Raw genomic sequence first — 26,832 nt, 5'->3', positions numbered from 1 at the left:
ATGATGCAGCTACCCTCCACAGCTGCAGTGCAGTTCCAGGAAAAGATGCATTTGGTTTAAGAGTTGCTGACAGGTAGGGGCGTCAAGAGCTGTGTCAAAAAATATGATGCCCACAACCCCTTCTAATCCAAACAGCAACCTGGCCCAGATAATAATGTACTATTAAATTGAATATAGGTTAACTATCTGAGTTCTTTTTATGTTGAATGAGCTTCCCATGGGTCACCATTACAACAGGGCACACAGGAGAAGTCATCCTTGGCCGATCCTTTTAATGCACTTCAGTACATTAATTCAGTACAGTAATGAAAACAAATTCACTCCTTAGTATAATAATTTGTTAACCAGCAGGAGTGGACTTTCATTTTGGGAACAAGACTGAAGTAATCACAAAGCAGCTTTGATTCTGCCTTTTTGAACTGGATTTTTATGTGCTTAAAGAAGAAAGGAATCACCTTGCAGGTTCTACCAATACACACTGCAACATACACAGAGCAAAAGTAGCCAACTTTTCTGGGCCAAAAGATACCTTTGGAATGTTGAGAGTGCAATATGTATGCGCACCTAGTATTGCTGCTCAATGCTGGAGTGCAGCCAATCACACAACATCCAAATATTGAGTGGCACACTGGTAAAACTGCCCCTTGGCATCTCTCTAGCCCCAGAGAATGTTTATCATCCTAGTTCACTTTCAGGGTTTGGGTAGGGAGGGAGGAAGCATATTTCCAAGCAAAGCGCTGGGTACCGACAAAGAAGCTTCATGTGTGGAAATGCTGAGTCTGAAGAAGGGGCAGTTTGGGCACTATTCCCACGGAAGTGGTGAAAATCAAATGTCAGTCGGAGATTTTTCAGTATCTTGGTCTGGATGGAACGTTACCATCTTCTAATTTGCAGGCAGAGGATTAGAAGTTAGACAAATAATCTGAAGAGTAAATTAATGGTCTTCCTTTCTTTTGTCATCAGCATGTACCTTTGCAAAATTACAAACTTCACCAAAATTTCCTAAGTATAACTTATTTATTCAAATAAAACTCTGATTTATTTAGATGTTTTAATCTGGAAACAAATAGAACAGTGCTCTTCAAAAGCATACAAGAGTTGGCAATTACATTTCCAAAGTTTCTGTGAAAAACTGTACATTTTACCAGCAGGTGAACTGTATTTCTAGTTAAGAGAATTCTGCAGTCATTGGCTTTCTATCAGGGTTTTGTATTTTTGCATATGTGTCTGTGTGTGTGCGCGCGCACACACACACATGCTTTTGGGTAGTCCTGGCTCCTGGCGACTGCCTGGACTAGTCCCTGCAGTTTTCTTGGCAAGGTTTTTTGGAAGTGATTTGCCACTGCCTCCTTCCTAGGGCTGAAAGAGAGTGACTGGCCCAAGGTCACCCAGTTGGCTCAACTAGAACTCACAGCCTAGAGACTAGAACTCACAGCCTCTCAATTTCTAGCCTGGTGCCTTAACCACTACATCAAACTGGCTCTCTTCTATCACCTTTACTGTGTCAAAGTTACTAATGTTCAAAGTTCAACATCACTCCTTTTTTTTCAATCCTGCTGCAGAATGCATCAATTCACAATGCCTATATCAACAATTTTGTGAAGATTAAGAACACCAATTCTGCAATCTCACATTGTGCATGATGGGCCCGTAAAATAGTGTTGATTGCTACCATAATGAAAAGGATGGGCAGATCACAAAATGTGCATGCTATCTCTACTGAACTTTAAAATGGGACTAGAAATGTTTAGTTATATGCCACACAGGGCTATAGATGTGCGAAAATGCAAGTTGTGAGGTAACAACCTTTCACAAGTGCGTGCATTGTATGTATTTGCTGGGACCATGAGGGACCTTGTATTGGAATCTGTCCACTCTGAGTGAAGGTGAAAGCTGTAATTACTGCTAAGAGATTAACTCCAGTCTAACAATGCTTCCGAGTTCAGCTCCGTCCCCTCTGAACACAAGATACAATACCACCAATTGCTTCAATATTTTAATTCTCAGCTTGGTAGATTCACATTACGTCAAAAGAAAATATAGATGTTTATCTACAAGATCTGCATCCTGACCCAAGCATATTCCAAGAAAAACAACACAACAGAATCCACCTTTTTCTGCATAAAAAAAGCAGTGTCTTCTTGAGTGAAAGTTCAAATCTCACAAACCCTTGAGTCGTAGGTCATTTTTACAACATACATTTGGTTTTTATTTGTCCAAGGCACCTGTAAAAATATTTGCTGGTGTGACACAGAATGGATAATGGCCCTTTTGAGTGATCTTGGTTGACAAAAATAAGTCTGCTTACTTGTCCTCAATTGTGAGTTGCAGAAAGGTATTTTGCAGTTACATGGTTTCAAAAACTTGATGGAAAACTTTCTGTTTATAAATCCTAACATAATGCTACCAGTATCTTCCAAGGGAGAGAATTGCATAGATTTGTTCTGTTTCTCAGATTTGCAAACAATGCCTTCAACGTATGTAATACTAGATAGAGTGGACATTGCTTGCCTTTCAATATTTTAAGTTTAGAGGAATTTGAACACTTAACGATATTGGAAAGCTATTCCATTACAAATTCCAGGTGCATAAAAATGAAATGTCAAGTCAGCACTACAAGCGCAAGACACAGGTGAGAGTAAATTCACATTTGCTGTTCCGGAACTGCCTTAAGAAGGATTACATAATAAACGCAGGTAAGACATCAGAATACTTGCGGATTAAGAACAATACTGGTTCAGTAAAAACAGGAGAACAAGCTTGGATTTTTTTTAACAATGCCATTCGGCGTATATACACAATACTCCTGGCTTTGGAGAGGACCATACCACTTTGAAGAATTCAATGCAAGGTCAGTGTGATTTGTAATGTTCAATGAATACATTTTGAAGATCACCACTATATCATATTCTCCCAAGTCAGGTGAATTTCAAGATCATGCAAGCTAGGGTCTCTTCGTTGAAGAGAGATTAAAGAACACTTTTACAAAAGTATGATCAATGCGAATACAAAGAACTGTATCAAAACGTGCTAGAAAGATCTTGTTCCCTCCTATCTTTTTCTACACGGAAAAATTGCACCATTAAGAATTGAGCTGTTCTACAAACTCCTTCATTCAATACCTCTGCTGATCACTGTTTCTGAAAATCTATTTTTTTTAAGTTGGATTGACAGAATTAAACCTCTGCTCATCTAACGCTGCCCACAAGGTTAAATGGCTTTTTTGCAATTTCTTAAAACTCTGAAGGGGAACGCAGTTTCAAAACCCCATTGCCTGCCTGCTTCCCCTCCCCTCTGAGACATACAACAAATATTTTACAGCAAGTCTTTCTGCCTTCCACAATCTCCCCAAATAAGAATGTAGAAATAGGTGTGAGAAATACTCCTGTCCCAAGACCCTACCTGGGTTGTATTCTGACAATCAAGTAAAGGCATATTCCATCCATCAATCTCTCCTGGAAGCTCAAAGACAGAATTTGCCTCCTTTCTGCCTTGGAATCTGTCAGTTTTATAACATTGTAATCCAGAATTCAGTGTACTTGGTTTTAAAAAAAAACTCAATAATTTAAAATATTGAAGCATTTTAAACACTAGGGTTCCCCTCTTCTGCAACTAGTGCAATGCCTTCCATGCACCTCTGGAATGCACAATAGAGTGGCCATCAAAAGAACTTCTTTGCTGCTGCTTCTTGCTGACTCCTGCAGACACAAAAGAAAGATAAATCCATTAGCTCAACTGACTTTAGAGAGCTTTTTGTCTGTCTCAACAAGGCAGTGATTCTTTCAGATCCAAGAATGCGCTGGAGTTCAGAGGAGGAGACAGGGCAGCCTGGCCTGGCCCCAACATAAGCTTCTTGGGCTGAACATGGCCTTCTTTGCACTCTAATCTGAAATAATTAACCTCACTACACTCTTCAAGATCTCAAAACCAACTCAGACCAACTATTGAAATAAGTTTAACAATTACTTCAGGTGGTTTACGTTCAATGAATACATTTTGAAGTAAAGAGATCGACAGAAGCAGAGCCATTTGGACCAATGTTATTTCCCACACAATGCCTTTTAGTGAGAGACTAATAATTAAATTAGAATGACATACAAGGAATGCACTCGATCCATTTTGTGTTGCAAAAGGAAAATTCCCCACAGAAGGAGCTGGAAGTGCTTAATTCTTCCTTGCACCTGTTTGTAAAACTTCATTTAGTTGCATTACGTATTTCTACTTTAATCTTTCCTTAAGGGACACAAGGCAACTTATTTAATATTTTGTCCATCCCAGTTTTATTCACATAAGAATCCTATAGTTATCTCAGCCCACCCCACTCGGTCCGGCAGAAGGGGCATGTTGCAGACTCCACCAGTCAAGGAATTTTGACTGGTGGGATCTAGGAAGAGGGCCTTTTCTGCTGTGGCCCCCGCTCTGCGGAACAACCTACCTCCTGAGGTGCGGTGTGCCCCCACTCTCATGGCCTTCAGGAAGAGCATGAAATTCTGGCTATGTCAGATGGCCTGGGGACCGCATGGGAGCTCACACTAGTAGAAGTGGATTGCGGGATAATTGGTGGTACTGCCCCGTCATCTTGAATGTTTTTTAGTTTTTATGTATAGGGTTTGTTTCTGTAGTTTGACTTTTTAATTAATTAAATGAATGGGGGTATTTATTTTTTAACTGTTTGTGGCTTTTACTTTTACTGTGAGCCACCCAGAGTCACCCACTGGGGGAGATGGGCGGCATACAAATTTAATAAATAAATACAAATAAATAGTGAAGACTGTGCTGAGAAAGACTTGCTTCATCACCAGGACTTGAGCCTGGTCACCCCTGGATCCAACCCAGCTCCTACATCATTTCAGCTCATTCCTGAAATCCAACCTCCCCAACCAGTCGCTCCTCCCAACTTTGACCCCATATATAGCATTTTCATGACAAGAAAAGATGTGCATTCCAGAGCTTAGCAGCTTGTCCACTGATGCTCTAGTCTAAAACATGTTGATCATCATCAACATTTTTGAGTCAATTAACTTGGCTCTAGAATGAGAAAAAAAAGTTGGTTGGGCAATCTTGAATGCTGACAACAAGGGAAAGATCAAAGATACTTGTTTTGTTACTGCAAGGCAGCTTACTTTGATATTTTGGGAAACCTGACTTGGAGCCCCCTCTCTATTTTATAGCCATCTGAGGTCCCCAAGATTCCATCGCTAAACATTGGTGGCAAATCCCCAGATGGCTGCCCAGCTTTCTGCCGATTCTTGTTGAGAAGCAACACAAACATAGCATGTTAAGCCTCTGGTAAACTATATACACCTAAAAACTTAAAAAAAAAAATACTCCTCCAATCCCCCCCCCAATGGAAACAAGACCAAAAATCCCTCCTCCAGGAGTATCACTGCCCATAGCAGCTCCAGGCATGGCTGGCTGAGGAATCCTGGGATTTTAAGTCCACTCCTCTTAAAGTCACCAAGGTTGAGAAACACTGATATATAGTACTATATAGTACTAGAATACAGTACCATACAATATAGAATAGAGTGAAAACCTGATGATGTTAAAACCGCCCAGAGTCACTCTTCAGTGAGATGGACAGTCACAAACATGAAATAAATAAATAAATAAATATAAATAAATAAATAAATAAATAAATCATGACACCATCACACCAGTGGGGTGAATTGTATAATTTACACAGGGATGTCATGACCTGTGTGTTGTCACCTGCCCCTTTTTACACCCCCTTGTGAATGCAGGTTCCAAAAGACTGTGAGTATTTCCTTAATGGAGGCGGGTTTCTGTATGTACAGAGTGAAGAAGGGTTCCTGTTGTAAGTGCTGCAAAACCCTAAGAGTGAGTTTTCAAAAAGGCCAAAAAGGATCCTAAATACTAAAATGTGATAGTGAGAATGTGAATTATACTTTTTTTTTAAAAAAAAAATGCACGTCTGAAAATTCCTAAGCACTTACATAGCATGGTATATGACAGCAAAGAATGCAGACATAATGGCAAAATGCAGACGTATTGGCGCCAAGCACCAGCATCTTAAATCCACTGATGCCAGGGAAAAGCAGCATCTTTCTGTGTGTGTTTTTTAAAATTTAGTTTTATGTCTTTCACCAGCTTTTAGTATTTGCTTAGAACGGACAGATGTTCATTTCCAAGCCACCCGTTCAGTTCTATTCCTCAAGTGCCATCCCTGTTTGCAATGTATGTTCAAGACCACACTTACCTGTACATGATGTAACCAATAAACAGTAGCGTCTGGACTGCTACAAATATAAAGAAGTGGGTTGTAGATAAACATGATGGAAACTGCGGTAACTCTGGGCATTTGGGTTTTTCATTTGATGGCTGAAAGACAAGCAAGATGATGACATTATTCTTCAACAAGCAGAATCTAAGAGCGCACTCCAATTTGTTTTGGCTGTTGTGCAGGCATGCTTTAAGATATGTTGTGGTGGGTTTTTTTAAGATATGTTGTGGGTTTTTTTTTTTTCAACACCCTGTGCAAGAAAAGGCCAAGAAATGCTTTTGGAGTACCACTGTAGTGTTGATTCCCAATCTCCCCATCTCTACTATTGCTGCTGCTTCTCATTTCCCAGGAAAATTTGATGAGTAAATAAGTGGAGAATTTGTTTTAACAGTGTTTAGTCCCACCTCAAAAGGCCAGGAAAAGGCAGTTATAAGGAGATGCAACAGCAGATGATAAATCTCAGTCAATGCCCTATCATGTGAGTTTCTGTCACTGGCCCAAGATCATTAAAGATGCCAATTTATCAAGTTGCAGATATGCTTCTTGTTAGGCCAAAAGGATTTAACAGATTTACATAGAAAACCAATAAAAGCCTTGAAATTATTTTGGACAGCCTTTTTTCAGGCCAAGAACCTTTGAGCAGTGTGATAAGACCTGTACTCCAAGCAGACTGGAACAAGGCAAAAAAAACACTTAAGGCCAGAATAAAACCTACATTTAATTTAGCTTTAATTTAAAATAATTAAATATACTGAGGTGAGCACTCCCTCATGTATTAAACATTTTCTCCCTTCTGGTAGATTAGAAATTATAATTTAACATCAAGTACAGATACTGTAGTCCTCACTTAATGGCCCTAACTGGGACCGGCAACTCTGTCGCTAAGTGACACAGTCGTGAAGCGAAACATCACAGTCGTTAAGTGACCACTCTGCTTAGCATCAGCAGTTCCAGCAAACCCAGTTGCTGTCATTGAGTGAATCCCTCACAGTTGTTAGGTGAGGACCCACCTGGATCCAAGACGTTCTTGGAAGAAGGTACAGGATGCCCCCCATCCACCTATCTCCCCATCTCTGACCTTTTGGCCACCACCTACCTGCTGCCACCACCACCTGGCCCCGCCCACCGCTGCCTAGCCCTGCCTATCGATGCTGTGCCTGCCATGCCTTGTGCCATACTGTACTGGCGGGGGCCTTCTTTTGTGCTGGTACAGCTAGGGCCTTCTCCTGCGTGCTGGCCAGGGCCTCTGTTTGCGCCCCACCTTCATGAAAGAAGGCCCTGGCCATGAAGCGAAAGGCCCTGGCTGCACCGGTACCAAAGAAGTACCCTTCTAGCTGGAACCTTCTTTCACATACCAGCCTTCTTTTGCGTGCCAGCCAGGTCCTTCTTTTGCAAAAGAAGGCCCTGGCTGGCACACGAGAGAAGCCCTGGCTGCACCACTGTGAAAGAAGGTGTCATGAAAGAAGGCCCCAGCTGGTACAGTAGTGGTGCATGGTATGGTGGTGCTGGGTGGCAGGGGGTAGGTGGGTGGTCAAAAGCAGGTGGGCCCAAATTTTATGTAATCACAGGGGTGCTGCAATGGCCAGAACTTTGGGGACCAGTCATAAATCGGTAACTTCGAATGATCACTGAACAAATGGACGTTAAGCAAGGACTACCTGTATTGGAGGGGCTCTAGGGTAGTCTCTAGTAGAAAAAAAGTTCAGTTGTTCTCAACCTTGTTCCCACTTGGAGGGTGGAGTTTGTTATCTGATTACTATTAAATACAAATATTGAATTTTGTCTGACCAGTTTATGCAGAAGCCCTTTCTCAAATTCCAACATATGGAAGCATATGGGTACAGGGAGTAGACTCATTGGGGCATCTGTAGAGATCAAAAATGTCAAGACACAACTGCAACCATGTGATCAAAGCCCCACACCATTTTTGTGTGGAGTGCACTTAAAAGGGGGCAGGACTTTGCAGTTGTAGCCACTGTGTTGACTTTTTCGGACAGTCCTCCCCTGCTCCCAAAAAAGCAGAACACAAATAGCAATAGATACCATATTCCTCTGGACTAAATGCTCAATGTCCCTCTTTACGACATGGAGATGTTCCTTAATGTCATTGAAATGCTGTGTTGTTTCATAGATCCCACCAGCAGAACCAAGGTGCTGAATGCCACCGACTAGCCGCAGAGCTTCCCCCATGGAATTTCTGGAAAGAGAGGCAAGAATGCTCACATCAATATGTTATTTCATACCCTTAACTTTTTAAATAATCATATGGGAAATGTAAACTAAAATTGAGCTGAACTGCCTCTTGAACCCTTCTGCAGCACAGAACTTTAGGTTTAAAGGAAACAAACTTTAGGTTCAAAGGAAACAAATTCAATTTAATGTCCAGGCCAAAGTTCAACTATATAAATTGGACAAACAAATAAATAAATAAAAGCTGCTATTGTATGATGATAATTACATATGTTTTGTAACAAAATATACTGCCATTGTGCAACAATTCGACAATTTATCAAGTTATTAATTTGAGAAAATCTCATATACTTTCTAAAGGTTCTAATGATTCAATGGAAATTTATAATTGGATTTTAATTATTGTTTTAATTTTTTTAAACACATGGGAAAAGTTATCTCAAGAAAATTGTATTGATTTATAGATGCAAATATATCCATTTTTAAAATCTCAGACATAAATAGATTGTTTAAAAATCCCAGTGAGTTTGTGGGAAAAGATACACACTGGAAAAATTAATAACAATTTAAGCTATACTTAGTTTTTTTAAATCTAAATTACCATTAACACATAATGATGTGGAATTTTGCTTTCCTGACTTTCAGCTTCATCATTGGGCTTCGTCATTCATTTTCTCCCCGAAAAGCAAGTGATCAAGTTAAAAAAAAATCACTATAGGCACAATTAGCATATTATTTTGGAATCCCTTTGACATCATAGCGGGGACTTTGTTCCATTTTTAGCAAGAGCTCTATTGTCGATGTCCCAGACTTTAAATAGCCAGAGACATTTTTTTTTTTTTAAATTTGCCACACAAAAATGTGCATGGCAGATGGGCTTTTGCACACGATATTAGATTTGGTATTTCTGGCTTAGGTTGCTCAAGCTCCAGCAACTGTTGGAAACTTCAGAGGAGAACTTATTTTTCAAATCTACCTAGAGTGCTGGAGAAACTGCAGCTGCAGCACTCTGAATTTGATGGGGAAGGAACAATTTTATCTTTTCCAGGGGCCAGTAGTATTTTTGTATAATGAGCATTACCTAACTGCAGACCATACTTGCATGTCCAGCTTTAAAGACTGCAAAGAACATCTGGAACACATTGGGGCAGAAATATAATTTATTCCATGACAGATTTACATTCTGAGATAATCCCAGTTTGAAAATTGCAGCTGAATCTGCTTTCTGGAAGTCATAGTTGATTGAAGGAGGAATTTGTATTGCCTAAAATTGCAAAGTACTCAATTGAAACATCTCTTGATTTCACAATTTGGCCCAAATGCTTCAGGAGCATCTTGTGCAATTCCCAAATTACTTTCCGTATTGGAATGTGTTTTGGATGATTCTAAAATCCAAATTATTTTAAATAAGCAATTAAAAAGTATTGCTAAGGATCTGCAAGAACTCAGGAGTGAGGAGTGGAATATCCAGTATTAACAAATCAATGGCTAAAGGTCTCAAAAATTATCAATGTATGCTTCTCATTATCTTAAGACAAGACTAATTTCACAAAAGATTATGTTTCTTACTTGCTGGACACCCCAAACAATGTTTACAAGGCTGACTATCAACATCACAGTACTTGAAATGTGAAAAGGGGTGGGTGGGAACACACTTGCTCATATGATATAGATTTATCTCAGTGTTCCTTGTTTTCATTTAATATTTATTCTATTTTTATTTATTCAATTTACATAGCCGCCCATCTCACATTCATGACTCTGGGAAGCTTGTAATACAGGTAGTCCTCCAGTTATGACGGCAATTGGGTCCTGAATTTCTGTTGCTAAACAATGCAGTTGTAAAGGGCGATGTCATGTGACTGCATCACTTCGCAATGGCAATCCCTGCACTCCCCGTTGCCATTGTTAAGTGAGAATCATGGATCATTCCTCACAACTTCTTGCCAGCTTCCGGCAACCAAAGTCTGTGGGGAAGCCAGCAGGAAGTTGCAAGTCCCAGGTGGCATGCAAGCAGGCCAGCAGGCAGGTAAGTGGCTGCTACCAGGTGGGAGAGGGAGTGAGGGGGTGTGCTGGGGGCTGAGGAGACACAGTGTGAGCACGGCAGGCTTGGGATGGCTGCTGCTGGGGGAGGAGGGTGCGTGAGGGTGTATGGGTGGCTGGCGAGGCATGGTGAGAGCACAGAGAGGCTGGAAGAGGGTGCATGGGTGGGGGAGACTTACCCGAATGACTTGCAACATCCTGGTGGCTTCCCCATTGATTTTGCTTGTGGGAAGCCAGCAGGGAATATCACAAATCATGATCATGTGCCCGAAGGATGCTGCAACTGTCATAAGTGCAGGCCGGTTGCCAAGTGCCCAGATTGCAATCACATGACCACAGGGGTACTGGGACAGCTGGAACTTCAAGGACTGGTTGTAACCACCACTCATTCAGTGCTGTCATAACTTTGAATGGTCGCTGAACAAGTGGTTGTACCCAAGGACTATCTGTATGTAACACTGTAATATGTAATACAGTATTACAAAAATCAACATGGTTTAAAGATCTGGATGTAAACTGTGGAATTTATTATATATTATATATAAAGAATTATAGATTTATCAAGCATTGAGATAGCCAAAAAAAAAAAAAATTACTCTTTAACATTGGAAAGATAGTGCAGCCCCAGATTTACAACCTGCTTTTGGAAAGAATAATCAATGTTATTCCTGTGGCCAAGATTTAATGAGCTGGCTGAATGATTTCCTAGATGTAACATATTTTTTGCTGTTTCTTTTTTCTTTCTTTTTTCACTTGATTTGTCTTATGTTTTTTGTCTCACCCACACTTAGTTTTTGCAATATTAAAGCAATAAAACAAAATAAGAGGAAAAATAATCACTGGAGATAAGTAAAAATGCAAGATTAGCAATCAAACGTCCATATACTGTATAGAACACAGTAGATGTTGTGCACTCAGTTTCAACAATGCTGTTCAACAGAGTCTTTTCTAATGAAGCAATTAGGAAACATAACAAATCTTGACATGAAAATTTACATGAACAAGAAGTCTTTGCCTTCTAAACAAGATGCAAAATGTACGGGAATTCCATTTGCTTTAAAAAAAATCCACTACAAGATGTTTTTTAATCTCATCCTGAAAATATTAAAAAGTAGTCATGTAAAAAGAACAGACTTATGTGGTTCATTAAAAATCTAATTTAGGTTTGTTTTGATTTGTCAAGAGCATTAAAATACGGGTGATGTTGAACATGGGAGAAAACAAGAAAATTCTATAATTTAAATTTGATACAGTAAAAGGTGATCCGCTTGGATACACTAGAAAAGCAGTCCATGACCTATTAATATTAGGAAATCATGGCTCATAACTCTTGCACAATAATCCCAAGAAAATTTCTAACAAGTTATTAGAGGATTTAATTCCCCATATCCCCTCTCCACAACTGAAAATGGGAGAAACACAGTAAATTCACAAGCAGTTCAACTGCAAACTTTTTCTTGTGTGACATGCCCACTAAAGAATTGTGAAATCACTGCTCAGAAAGTCCACACTTAACCTCCAGAGCAAAAGGTCTGCACACTTGGAAGGAAAAGGTAATACATGCTCCTAGACTATATCCATACAACACTGATACTAATAGCACAGGAGCTATTTGCTGGATAAGTACTCCAAAATACAGCAGCTCAGGAACCATCTTTCCTTCTGCAAGAAACTCAGAACTTAGTCAAATCCTTATCTCAACTTCTCCTCCAGCTTCAATAAACTCCATCTGTTCTGCTGCAAAGATGGTAGATTCAACAGGCTCATATCCTCCCTTCGCTGCATCACAAATAAGTGACTTGTTTACCCAACCACTGCATAAGGACCTCAAATGTACTTGCTATACTGTTAACATCAAGAGTCATTTAGAAAAAACTTAGACAGATAGGCTATCTAAGAATAAACAGAAAGTGTGGAGTTTCAATGAACAGCACTAAGAAAAAACTCTGGGTTTTCTTTGAAGCTGTTCTACTTATCGGGGTAGTTCATGCCCCAACAACAGTTCTATAATAATATTAATACTATATAATATTGGACACAAACTGGGATGCTATGTCTTCTACACATGTAGATCCTTACTTCATTTCACTGACTTGTCTCAGGACCTCTTCTTGAGTTTTTATGACACTGTCAAGTTCTAACTGGGAGACCTATAATTTTTTTTTAAAAAAGAAAGAGAGAATTGAATAGTACTGTTAGTGAAAAGGACAAAACTGGCAAAACAGAGAATTGTAACATAGGCACCAACAGTATACCTGCCCTTGATGGCTAGGGACATTTGCCCCTCTTTTGGAAATCTCTTCTGTTACTGCAGACACGTATCTTCTCTGTTCATCCAGAATCATATCTAATTGCCTGTTGAGTTGTTTTATTTCCAGATGAATTCGATTTTGGCCTTCGAAGATTTGCCTCAGCTCACGATCACTCACCGTCTCAAAGAGATCATCCGCTTAAAGAAAAAGAAGATCAACTGCTTAAAGAAAACAGGTGGGACATTCTGGTTTTGCATCCCTTAAACGGTCCCAACGTAACTGCATTTAAATGTATACTTAACCGCTTGCTGTCTTTCTGTGTGAATTTAATTGAGAAGATGTTCTCAGTAAGACACACAACTCAGAGGGAAGTACAAAGGCAGTTCAGAGTAAGAACTGTCCATTTATGATGTTTAATTAATAGCACAATCCTATATATGTCTGTCCCCGAAGTAAATCCCATTTATGAGCCTCAGTGAAGTTAACATGACTTACGCCCAAGTGAGTGGATGAAGAATTTCAATTTCAAAGGAATCTGATGGAACTGGCAATGGAAAGCGACCTGGACTTGACTCATCTTTTAAGAGTGCCCTTAAACCAGTTTTAAGATGCGGTATAATAAAAAGAGGGAATAAAGCCACAAACTGGCAGATAGAGGAGTGTAACTTCTGTGGGTTTGAAGGCTACACTAGATTTTGCATGAGATGTTAAAGGCCACAATCCAGAAATGGGCAAAGCCAGAACCCATTTTCAGAAGGGGGTTCAGAAGGATTTTAAAGGAATGAAACCGGGGCCTTAAGAATTTGCAGACTTTAAGGCACTTACATCATTTCTTAAACCCCCCTCCCGCACAAACCCCACCCCTCTCCAGACCAAAAAAAAAAAAAAAGAACCACCTTTTCAGTCCTCTTCACTCCTGTGGGGGAAGAGGGGGGGCTTTGGAAGCAACAAAAAAGATGCCGTTGGGCTGTATGCAGTTCCCCTGCTGTACAGTTCCCCTGCCTGGGTTAAAGGAACTGCCAACTACAGCAGACTGAATGCATTGCAAACCAAAGATCGTCACTTCTTTATGTGCCATCTGGATTCGACTGTGATAATGATAGAACTACAGGACCCTCTAGCTGTTCTCACATGGATAGCCTAGCAAAGAATCTTGTTTGCCACCAGATCAGAATGAATGCCTACTCAGGGAAGCAACTCTTTCAATTCAGACATGGTTTTCTACATCCCTTGACTACTTACTTGGCTGGCCTTGCACGCCAGGATGCTCTTTCTGAAACTCCTCCTTCCTTTTGTCCAACTCTTGCTGGAAATGCTCAAACTCTTCTTGATATTTCTCTTTGTCCTTTTCAGCAATTTCTGTATCTGGCGGAGGCTATGAAACCAATTTTGAATAAAAAGGCATCTTAAAATTGGACAAGCACTCCTGGCATGAGGCACTTTAACATTTTGGTGCGCCCAAGGGACAGTTCAAAGAAGCTGAACTGGTTCATACGTCCTACCTGATTGCCTTTATGTAAAGGGAACTACAGGGCTGCATTCACGGATTTTTACCCTCATTTCCTGCCAAGCTTTACCCCACCACGTTAGATGAGAAAAGCCTGAGCAGAGTGTCTGCTTTGCCCACGTAGACTCCACCATGCAATTCCAGATTTTGCTGAATCAGGCTTCTAAATGCATGAGAAGGGTATGTGGACAGAAAAGGCTCACCACTTCTGACCTGTTCCTTCAGTGCAAAGAAGAAGACAGGGCCAGCAAGGAAGATGAAACAATGGGGAGGGGTATGTGTGAACATAGCTCCATTCTTCTCCTTCTGTGAACATAATTATGTGATGACTAATGCCTGAATAAAGCTAAAGCACTCCTAGGCAATTCCTAGTTCTAACTTTTGTTTCTGAAACACTTGGAGACCCTTCCAATCATCTAAGTTTCCATGGCATAATTAACAAAAATGGAAGGACCACAAAACTTACGCTGTAAGTCCATAATGCCATTAAAAATCTATAATTAGCCTGTTTTTAAAAATATATTACTTTCTAAGAAGTTTATCTATCCTACTCAAAGATTCAGCACTAACACAGCTGCAAACTCTTGTTCTGTTTAACTGGGAATGCTCCCTCTGCATATTCTTAAGATTGAAGTCTCAAACACTGAAACCAAAGGAAAAAAACTTTCCTTCCAAAAGCCACAGTGAGCATGCAAAATAAATACATAATCCAAAGATACCTACCGCCATTTTGCCAGGCTCTGTCAACTGAAAAGTCAGGAATGACAAGACATCATGGTCATCTAGATAAATATTCAGAAACGTATCAAAACAATTTGTCAACGTTATCCTAACTCAGCAGAATGACTTAGCAATGTAAAAGGCATCCCATTTCACCTATTATCTGGCTGGGAGCACAAAGAAGGTTGGGTGTATGAATGTTTGCCTATGGCCAGAATTGGTAGCACACCTTCGTAAATGGTGGACTGATAAGATGGGATCCACATCAAACAACAGCAAGTAAATGTGAATGAACTTTCACTCGTCATTCTAGCAAGTTATGATTTTCTAACCATGTGGCAAGAAATTTATGTCTGAAGATAGATAAGACACTGCATAAACTAGCTGTACATATTATCTCAAGGTTGCATTGGACAAAAATCAGAAGGTAAGGCGGCAAAGGAGTTTCCTACAATTCTGGGTACAATAAATGATTTGGCAGGCCCCATACATTGATTTTAAAAATCGCTCAAGCTCAAGGCTAGATTCTAGTTCACTGCACATTTAAAGGTGAAATGCAAATACTCTCTAAGGCATCCAAAATACCCTTAAGGTTAAGGGGGCAGTGCACCATTGAACGGAAAAGTGAATTCTCTTCTGAAAATACCTGTTCCTTTGAACACACCTTCAATTTAGATTAGGGTGTGGCTGAAAAGGACACATACAGGTATTCCTCGACTTACGACCATTTGTTTAGGGACCATTTAAAGTTACAACAGCGCTGAAAAAGTGACTTACAACTGATCCTCACACTTACAACCATGACAGCATCCCCACAGTCACATGATCAAAATTCAGGTGCTTGGCAATTGGCATGTATTTACAATGGTTGCAGCGCTCTGGGATCACATGATCACCATTTGTGACCTTCCTAGCTGGCTTCTGACAAGCAAAATCAATGGGGAACTGTGTGATTCACCGAACAACTGCAGTGATTTGCCTAATGACTGCTGCAAAAAATGTGGTAAAATCGGATGTGGTCATGTGATTCCTTGCTTAATGACTGCACCACTTAACAACAAATTTTCTGGTCCCTATTGTGGTCATAAGTCAAGGACTACCTGTACACCATCTTCTGCCTGGTGTAAACAAGTGCCAAAATGACAATCATTTGGCCCTGTACATTTAGTCCTCTTAATTTCTTCTATCTGTTGTCATCCAGAAAGACGAGCATTTTTGTGCCAGCCTCATTTTTTTACAGATACTAAATCTGCAGGCATTTTGATTGAATATCTATCTACCCCAAGGAAGGAAATCATTTCCTGGAAAAATAATCAGGGAAGATGTAACCTGAGTAGTAAAATCACCTGCGAGACCACCCGTTGCTGCAGAGATCCCAAAGTATCCTTGAGGAGGCAGCACCATGTCTTCAACTTTGGCACAAAACTCATAGTCTTCTCTGTCTGGAGTAAAGCCATTGTTTATTAATACCTTGGAGGAAAAGGGAGAGATATGAAGTCACCCGATACAGAGTTAGGCCAACAGTCTACCTAGTTGATCTGCATTTTTCTAGCTCAATCAGTTGAACTAGACAACTAAAACTTTTCCACCCCAGTCCTGTGACCTGAGATCATTTGAGCAGCAATACCAAATTATGTCAGTTAGACAAAGGACTTCTTTTATTAACATCCTCAGCAAGTATGTTATTTTGAGTTACAAGAGAAATCCTTTTTGTCCTTAAAAATAAAACAGTTTGTTTCGGTATCTCATGCTTTGTGTCTTGGAACTGCAAATACTATTTCACTCTTCATTAATTAGAGATATTATCTCTTCCTTTTCAGCATATAAGCTCCAGCTGAGGTTGACCGTTCACCGTTTATTCACTCAAAAAGAACCTGGGAACCACTTTGCTACAAGTTTTCAAGCCAGATGCAGTTGATATACCATATTTTCCTGTGCTGCAGCAAAGCCCCAAAAGTTTATTGATGTGCCAAACTTTAAGCAACGGCAAAAATTATTCCACAAGATATGACAGATCATACCAACTGTGCATATGCTATGACTGTTCAGCCTTCTCTTCCCACTTTCAGAAATATAATTTTAATTTCCTTTGGAGCCATGAGTTCCTATTATTCAAAAACACATAATTAAATATGCATACAGGAAAGTATAATGAGAGATGACAGTACTTACAGTTAGCGTCTTCTGATAGTACATAATCTTTGCTCGGACTGGATAAGGCTTGTTACGAAAATCTCTTTGACATGATGCCAACGCTTGTGTGGAACCGTCACTTTAAAAGAGAAGCATCTTATCAATACAAACTTAAAAGCCAGACTAATCCACAGTCGAAAAGTAAGGACCCATGTAAATTAACATATGGCCCATTTAATAAAACAAAATAGAAGCAGTCTATTTTCATTTTAAATGAAATAAAAACTACACAGCCTCACCAAACAACACCTTAACACATGAGTGAAACACTCAACTAGGATTAAGAGGGAATTTATTATTGTTAACTGTGGCATGCACCAGTACACAAGCATCTTTAAGATGGAACTTTTGAAAATGGAACTGGAGAGGGGTTTGGGGAGGCTCATGGAAAAAAAAACCTGGCAGCAATGGATAAACGTCGTGAAAAGACCGCTAACCTGCAATTGCCAATCTGGGCAGCTGCAAGATGATAAGCTTTGGGTATGTCCTTAGGCTGCCAGTTCATGCTGAGGGTAGCGAAAGACTGGCAGGAGAAATTGTGACAATCCATGATAAGGTGGTGAAGTATGAGCTGGGGAGATGGTAGAGCAGAGAATAGGAGGGCAAAGAAGAACTATTTTGAGTCAATACTTTAAGGAGTCTCATGGGAAGGATGAGAAAGTGGGATGGGAATTCGCTTTGGAGACAACTGACAAAAAAGTTTTAGTGTTTGCAGGCTGGACTGCTGGGGAAGGAGTCAACAGAAGGACTGAACTTCTACCCTTGGACTGGGCACCAGGAAATGGACTTGCAAGCCAATTAAGTTGCTCGTGCTTTGGTCACCTTGCAGGTGGACTATTGCAATGCACTCTACATGGAGCTGCCATTGAAAACCACTCGGAAGCTGCAACTGGTCTAGAACGCAGTGACACAGGCAATTAGGGATATGCCACATTGTGCCCATGTAACATCTCTGCTTTGTAAACTACACTGGCTCCCAGTAGGTTTCCAGTTAACCAAAGCTGCTGGTTATCACCAGCATCGGGGCTGGCAGTCTAAGGGACCATCTGTCTTCCATAGTTTCTGCCCATCCTGTATGATCAGGCAGAATTGGCATGTACCAGGTCCCATCTCTTAATCAGTGTCATCTGATGGGACCTAGGAAATAAGCCTTATTTTTGTAGCATCTCCCCTCTAGAACTGCATTCTCCTGAGATCTGTCTGGCCTCCACGCTGACCATGTTGAAAAGAGCCCTTAAAATCTTGCTCTTCCTCCAGGTCTTGGGCTAGATGGATGCAGATCCTGTGTGTTGTATTGCTTTTAGAAGGAATGGTTTTCTTGTTCCAATCACCTGTAGTTTTCTACTTGTACTTTTTAAAATAATGACTTTATTAATGTATACCACCCAGAGCTGTCATAGTTGAGTAGTTCATAATTTAAGAAATAAATAAATAAAGCAGTGCTAATAGTTATGTTTCTGTGCACTGTACTTTATAACCTTCCAATCTTCCAGTCCTTGGAGACCATGGTATTTATTCTATCCACCCAGCAAAAACTTAACAGGCAGAAATCGTTTAAAATGGTTTCTCCCTTATATATGTTAAATATATAAATATTCTTTCTCTTCTGGAAAATCAAGATAGTTCAGATGAAATACAACCTACTTTTGATGGTCATAATGGAGCTTGCCATTATTGCCGACAACAATCACTGCAGGGTTGTTTTTCTGCGAGGGAAGGAAATAAAAATCAGGATAAAGATAGGATCAGACACAAAGACTGATGCTCTTCTAGATATCTATTCAATTTAATTATGAAATTTAGATTGCAAAAAACCCAATACATTATTCTAGACCCTATACAATAATGAACTCTTGGTGTAGACTTTACATGTCATGTCAGAAAATACCAAAGCAGCAACTTCTGGAGGAAATGGTGGACTGAAGATGGCTCCATAAAAAGTAGAGCTAACAACTGCAGCAAAGAATGAAGAGCTGGCGAGTAGCCTGGCTCTTCAAACCTCTCCAGACAAGGGGAGGACTTGAGATCGTCCACAAGTGCTCCAGACAGCTGTTCCTTGGGTGGGTTTAAAACTCTGGGAGATGAGGGAATCTTGCTCAAACTACAGTGGACACCTTTGAAAGGACACTAAGTTTGTATAGTTTCTTTTCTAATCACTTTTGGGAATTGCTTGTTAACCGCTTTTCAGATATTAAGAACCTTTGGATCGACAAGTTTTACAGCACTGGGTGAGCTTTCTTCAGTCCTTAGCAAAAGAAAGTTTTAATAAGAAGTTTAAGAACTTAAAAATATTTTTTTGGAATAAACAGCAAAAGGGTGATTAAACTTTGATTTTAGAAAGTTACAAACAGACTAAGGGTCAGATAAATTTGAAATAAGATTTTGGAATTCATTATAAAGAATCCTTCCTGTGGGAAAATGCTTTTGTTTGAATTTTTTAAAAAAACACATAAGATTTTAAAAATTGGACACTAGAGGGAACTAAAGATTGCAATTAAAGGAGAAGAACACATAAACCTGACTTACAATTACAGAATGGAGCAAAATATTGTAATGTTGCACATACTGAAGGATATTTTTGAGAAATGGGCTCAGAAGTTAATATTAATAGAGACTGTTAATATTAATGGGGAGATTGTGTCTAAAAGATGTTATGGAAGAGGAACAAGTTTTACCTGACAAGATCAATACTGAGTTGAAAGTGGATTTACAAATGATAGGCTACAAGAAAAATGTGGAAAAAGATATTACAGTGGACACACCAAAAAACAAACAAACAAACCTGGCTGATGTTTTAATAATTAAAAGAGACTAACAAACAATAAACCAAGAAAGTGACCTGGATAATTTTTCTATATTGGATTTACAAAAGAGATTTGTTAAAGCTTTGAAGAATCTCGTGAGAAGGGACAAAGAAAAAATGAAAAGAAATCACGTTCTATGACATTATTTGAATGAACTAAAGGAAGAAGAAACTAAAGTAAAGAAACTAAAGTAAAAGGAAGGAATATAAAGTTGATGTATTTGATCAAGGTTAACACAGATATGTTATTTCTGGTAACTCTTAATGGATTTTTGCTGACACCAGGACTGAAATGACAATGTTTTATGGATTTTTTATAGATAAGAGATGGGATATGGGAAGAAGAGATCATCTGTTGTATTTTAAGAGGAGGCCATAAGTTACTAAAATTGTTTATACTTGTTGCGATGAAGGTTGGAAGTCATTTCTTTATTTCTTTTCTTTTTCTTTACTATATTCTTTTCTTTCTTTTCTATTTCTCTATTTTTCCCTTTTTTCTTTTCTGCACCTTCTACTCTTTCTTTCTATTCTTCTTTTAGTTTATATTAATTTTTAATACTGTAATTATAATATTTAATAAAATTACTATTAAAAAAAGAAAATACACAAAGCAGCAACTTCAAGCGGTAGCATACTCTCTTCTCAAGGGAACAACAATAAAACCATTGTTCATAAATATGTAAACATCTAAGTAGAACTTAACAGCTTAATGGGTAGCTATAGAAATCAAAGCCAAGGATTTTTCTAAAGATTTAGTTAGACATTATCTTTCTAACTAACATTAGAGATGAAATTTGTTAGCTACAAATTACCTTTTCTGCCTTATCTGCTTATGACTAGCCACTCCAAAATGTAGCAGAATGCAGATCTTCTGAGAACTGACAGCGTAAAAGAGAGCTCAAGCGTCTCTATGTATTAGCTAGCTCTTGTTTTTACTTTTGAGTCTTCAGAAAGGACTCTTACATGAAGAACTAGCAGGGGTCACATTTCAAACAAACCTAGCTCTCATGCAAAGGACTTCCTGATCCAGACTGATTGCTTGCTATATAGAAAGGTCCTAATCTAGATTGGCTCCCTTGTAATTATTCCAAGGTAAGGTTAGGTAAACCCTAATGTTCTATCAACAATCTGGCTGTTCTGGGAGTGGTCTGGAGGTTTTCCAGAAGTCGATTCTCTGAACTGGAAACAGATTGTGGTGTCCTTGAAACAAGCTTCTTTTGTCCAGAACACCATGATCCATTATTTGGAGGACTTGCTTCTGGAAAACCTGTAGACTATCTTGGCACGGCCTAGAGAAGAAATGGAATTTATCAGATTTCTCTGGAATATTCCATTGTGAACTTAACTTTTCCAGGCTCAAAGACAAATACATTTTTATAAAATGTGACACTTTCCTAAAAAAAGAGAGAGATACACAAAAGACAAGCTGCTAAGTCACATTGCTATTACCACGAATCACAACTAAGCCTTTAAAAAATCTGAATTACAACTGAGACTTTAAAACAGAAATCAAATCACCCTTACTATAGACTCGCATGCAGCCAGGAAAAAGATCAGACAAGTTGATAAATCTTAGACAACAGCAAATCTAAGCAATGGTATGATTCTACTCAACCATGAGAGTTTCACAAATTTGTATATGTTATACACACTGAACACTGGTTGCTGGACAGTAAGAATAGGCAAAAGTTGTTCCCATTATGCTGTCCTTGAAGGTTTCTTTCAAGTATCTGGAATGCACAGAACTGTATGCAATAGGCATATATTCCCCTCTGCTCAGGTTCACACACTGAGCTAAGCTATGGTTCACTTAATCATGGTTTACTGGATAAATTACAGTGTCTAGACTTAGTGGATTTGGACTATTTATTATTTATTTTATTAGATTTGGAAGGCTGCCTGACTCCCAAATGAGTCTGGGCACCTTACATAGTTAAAAGGAGAAAGACTTTACAGAAAATATGAATCCAGTCTCTATCAATGCAGATAGCAAATATCCATATGAACAGTAAACACCAAACCACAATGCCTTAAATTAGTTTCTCTTGTTGTGTGCAGCAAGTTCCTATTTGGATCTAGCATATAAAAGAAAATAAGTTCTCACTTTCTAATCTTTGTTAACATATACTAATCCTTAGAAATGGTTTCAGGAATCCAAATCTGCCTCATCTCTTTCTTCTTTGAGATGACATACAAAGATTTACGCTGAAAGCCTTATTGTGGCATTAACAGAGAACTTATGAATCCAAGTGCCTATTAAAGCTGAGTGCTGTCAATTCAATTCAGATTGCACGTTTAGCTAAGTGCAGGTCCTGTACCTTTTCTTGGAGTAAATACTTGAATTCCCTGAGATTTGCATCTGCAGAAACATGCATGAGAATTCACATTTTCCCTTGTAACCACTGTTGAGTATCTAGATATCCATTTTGCACAAATTTAATATAAAATAGAATCATACAAACTATTTAAAGTTCAACCCCCAGCATATCCTTCAATATCTTCTCACTCACCTTTGCATCGTTGTCAAAGGAGTCAAAGAAAATGCCAATACCATTCCAGTTATCTGCTGCACCAAAAACCGGGCCATCTAATCCTTGCCCTTCGGTATACCAGACTGCCTGTTCAGACAAATGCAAATCTAAATTGTAGGCACTCCGATTTATGCAACTGGTACATTTTGCAAAAAGCAGCTGATATTACATACCAATCCATCAGCTCCTACTCTCCCTCTTCCAGTCACTCGGAAGGTCACTTCAATCTCCCAGTTTTCAAATATAGACTTGCTTTTTGTCCATACAGATCCTCTTTGGCTCTTTAATGAAGGAGTTATTCTTATCTGATCAGCACTGGGGATAGCATCTAAAAAGGAAGTTTACAATTTGTAGTAATATTTTTAAAAATCATACTTGTTAAAAGAATTACTTCCAAAAATACTGATGTCTTGCCCTAGAATCAATTTTGAAGAGCAGGGAATTACACCATTTGTATCTTGAGCATCCATAGTTTATGCTTCCACCAAGAACTTTCCATTTCTTTAAGGCAACAGAACTGGTGGCTCTTCAGCTGTTGTTGAACTTCAGTTCCCAGAATATGTCATCATAGGAAATGCTCACAAGGGCTGCAGGGAGCTGAAGTTCATAATGATCAGGTAGGCTTCAGGTTCCCCACCACTACTCCAAGGTCTGCAAGAATGAGAACATGCTTTGCAGACACACCATTGACCACAATGAGCAAGGCTAATCATCAGGAGCTACAAAAGCATTCGAGATTTTAAAATCTGTTTTTTAGTTCAGAAATAGCTATTTTCCTAGGCACTTCCCAGGTTTCAAATTTAAAGGAGATTTCTGAGCTGGGGACTTGAAGTCAGCTTTGCACACTGTAAGCCTGTAGCTTCAGCCTTGTAAACGTTAGGCCCAAAGGCACGTTTTAGATCTGGGATGTGGAAACACAAAGAGCTAGTTTGTAGATACTGTAGAGTTAGATCTAGCATAAATCAGGCATATCCAGCAACAACAATGTAGCATAATGCAGAGAGTCCGTGTGGCATAACAGAGAGTGAGTAGTGGTGAAGGTCTTGGACTCTGATTGGGAACATGCAGGTTCAAGCCCTGCTCAACCCTGGAGCTCAGTGGGTGATTCTGGGTTGCTTGCTTCTCTCAAATTCATCACAATTAACAGGATCAACAGGCAAAACCGAATAAACGAGATATAGACACTCGTTTCTTTCACATCAGCTAACCTCTGCATTAGTTTTGCAGAGACAGATATTCAGGTTCACTAAGGGAGCCTAGAACCTAATGCAAAGAAACCCCTAATCACAGAACAGTGAAAAAGTTCGACCGTGCTGTTTCTGAGCTTAGCTACTGTGCACACCAGAGTCTGGAAAACAGACTTTACAGGATCAGTTTTCATAAATGAAATGCAGGCTAGCCATAGATCATAATATGGATTTATATTACATTTTACAGGCTACAGTAAACACATACCAAATTTTGCTCAATTCCAATACTATATTTCAGGAGGTATTATGAAGTGTGCCAATAGGCAACAATTTGTGTTAGTTGAGGAATCATTCTCAATAGTATTCAAAATTGTTTTTAAATATTGGCACAGCACTTTCTTAACTGTTCCTCAATTCTAATTTACAAGCCTATTAGGCTAAATGCTAACTTTTGTCCAGTAATTGGAGTTAATATTAAAGGTAATTTGTTTGGAATTTCAAGTGTTGATTTAATCAGTAACAAAAAGTCAACATGCTCCTTTAAAAAAAAAAAAAAAGCAAACCCTAGAGTCAAGTTATCAGTCCACCAAAAACAGAGTTCAAAAGCAACAACCATTTAATGTCATCAGCATCAGGTAAACAGTTTATTATAAATCAGGATGGATAAACAATTTAAAAGTGTGTATGTGTACAGGAATAGGTGTTACTGGTCATGATGTAAAGCAGGACGAGGCAGTCTCCCATTCTGTAAATAGTGACACATCAACATACAGCCACAGTTTATATTCTTGGTTACAAAATTTGATTCGGCTACACAGAATAGAAACGGAGTGATAAATATCAAGAATTGACCGAAAAAAACTGAAGACATCAGTTTAGTTTTACATATTGGATGTACATAAAATATTCAGCCATACTTTGATACTTGCAGCCTGTATTATAATGGCATATGTGACCAAGTCACTCTTCAAAATCTAATCTTAACCTCAAGTCCAGATAAGAAAAAGTGAAAGCATGTTACTATGTTGCTATATCCCATTTAGCACATTTGCCATCAGCTCACACAAATCCTAGCCTTATGGTGGAATATGAACTATCACTCTGCAGTCACCTGCTGAACATCAACACAGCCAAAAGACATTTCTAGCTATAAAATACATAGAAAAGGCACAAGGATATCATTTCCAATTTAGCCATCTTATACAAGAGAGTAATTCCAAAGTAGAGCAGGAAGAAATAAGTGAATTTGATTCCTTGAAGAAACCAGGGATCCAGTGACCAGGATCTCTTATTGCAATACCTTCACACCTCACCTAAGGACCATATGACATGGCTTATTTCATATAACGAAAGATGATTATTAGTCATCTGCCTTGGAAAACAGCAGAAGAACTCCTGATGGAAACAGTAAATAGCTGAAATAAAGTTACTCTCCCAGCAGGCCCTGAAATCCTAAACGTATTACACATTCTAATTCGACCACGCCATGATTTTTGAAGTGTATAAAACATTACAGTACCTGTGCCAATACCTTATGCCACAAAGACAGGGGTGCCAGGAATGCCTTCTCCCACTATAAAGGAAAGCTGTTAACAAAAGGGCTTGGAGACTTCTCTAAATATGGGAGATTTAGGAGAATTTGGGTTCAATGATTGATTTAGTTCCCTTAAGAAGGATGGAGGTAATTGTTAGATTTTTCAGTGACAATGTTAAATAATTAAAGACTAGGAAAAAGTACCAGCAGGAGTGGGTCCACTCGCAGGGTTTGGGAGGAATGAAAAGAGTATCTGTGTAAGTATAGCGCAGACAAGATTTTTTGGTCTTCTCATTCCACTCATCTAACCTAAGACCTCAGCAACAGACTATAATCATCACTTGAGCAGTAAGCATATACTTACCATATCATACGTACCAAGAATCTGCTATTTTTGTATAGAGCAATGTTTTTCAAACTTGGCAACTTTAAGATGTGTGGATTTCAACTCCCAGAATTCCCCAGCCAGCATGCTGGCTGGGGAATTCTGGGAGTTGAAATCCACACATCTTAAAGTTGCCAAGTTTGAAAAACACTGGTATAGAGTAATGCAGTCAATCATTTGAATGCAAGTACATTTGCCCAGGAACTTGTTAACACTTTATGCCCAACTAAGGTATCTCATTCTGGGTCAAGTAACCACTTTTCCTCTGCCAATTTCTACACTCAAAGACAGGAAATTAGGGGTTTGGAGGATGGATCTGTGCAGGGTAAGGCAACGTGTTTGGGCTAATGGTTCAGGTGCATGGACTCCCATTAAGAAATGCCTTGCTGGATCAAATCTGTGCGTGCCACAGGACTCTTTGCAATATTCATCCCCAACCGGGACTCCTGGAAGGCAGGTTGGGAAAAGATGCTTTATAACTCACTGCTGTAAGTTGTCTGTCAGTGCTCCAAAAGGTTGGTAAGGTGGACCAATCTAATACAAACACCAAGGTAAGTACACAGAGGGACAAAAGAATGGAAAAATACATAAGCAATGCAGATCAATGAAAAATGTCAATTCCTTTCCGGATTTATATTAAGGAGAGTTGAGGCAACAGGCCACAGGGGCTGGATGGCATATTTAGAGATCAACAAAGAATCAATTTTCTGAAACTCTCCTAAATTGACAAGTTTCTATTAAGGTGTGCCGTGAAATCCCTTCCTTGACCTACAAGGCCGCCACGAACCACGGATAAGCAGAGCTGAGCCGCAAACGCGAACCGACTGCACTCTGCACATGCCCAGAGGCGCTCTTCCCTTTCCGAGCTGTGCTGACCCTCAGGGCAGACTCCTGAGCCGATCACAGGGTCAGATAAAGCCCGGCTCCCCTCTTCGGGAATGACTGGTACTTACTGCCCGTATGCACCCAGAAGGGCACCGATCCATCCGACTGCACCAAGTGCGGTCCCTTGAAGCTGTACTTGTATTCGAACCGCCGGTGAGGTCCCACGGGAGCAGGAGCGCCGCCTTCCGCCTGGCCGGTGGCGTCTGCCGCGGGAAGCAAGCGGCAGCTCAGGCACAGGAGCACGGCTACGAAGAGCCTCCTCGCGGCCGCCGCCGAGACACCCCTCCGAACCCAGAGCGCCGCCATCTTGGACTCTGCTGCATGGAACCCGGCTTGGCCAACAGGGCGCTAGCTG

General features: G+C 39.6%; 1 protein-coding gene across 1 annotated transcript; it reads right to left on the bottom strand.

Moving 5' to 3' along the window:
- Positions 1 to 1,204: 1,204 nt before the first annotated feature.
- LMAN1 (lectin, mannose binding 1) lies at positions 1,205 to 26,832 on the bottom strand. Its single transcript, XM_007421711.4, has 13 exons — positions 26,546 to 26,832; positions 22,657 to 22,811; positions 22,463 to 22,570; positions 18,794 to 18,855; positions 17,129 to 17,228; positions 16,303 to 16,426; positions 14,960 to 15,018; positions 13,972 to 14,104; positions 12,733 to 12,926; positions 12,557 to 12,627; positions 8,288 to 8,441; positions 6,221 to 6,342; positions 1,205 to 3,698 (listed from the first exon to the last, which is right to left on the bottom strand). The coding sequence occupies exons 1-13, from the start codon at positions 26,781 to 26,783 to the stop codon at positions 3,662 to 3,664; spliced, it is 1,557 nt and encodes a 518-aa protein (XP_007421773.1). The 5' UTR covers positions 26,784 to 26,832; the 3' UTR covers positions 1,205 to 3,661.

The sequence above is a fragment of the Python bivittatus genome, unplaced genomic scaffold (genome assembly GCF_059951505.1).
Source record: "Python bivittatus isolate LINGU-HERP-01145 unplaced genomic scaffold, Pbiv_v1 ctg000570_np1212, whole genome shotgun sequence".
In the NCBI taxonomy this organism is placed as follows: Eukaryota; Metazoa; Chordata; class Lepidosauria; order Squamata; family Pythonidae; genus Python; species Python bivittatus.
The sequence above is the reverse complement of the archived record's forward strand: the minus strand, read 5'-3'. Positions and strand labels throughout refer to the sequence as shown.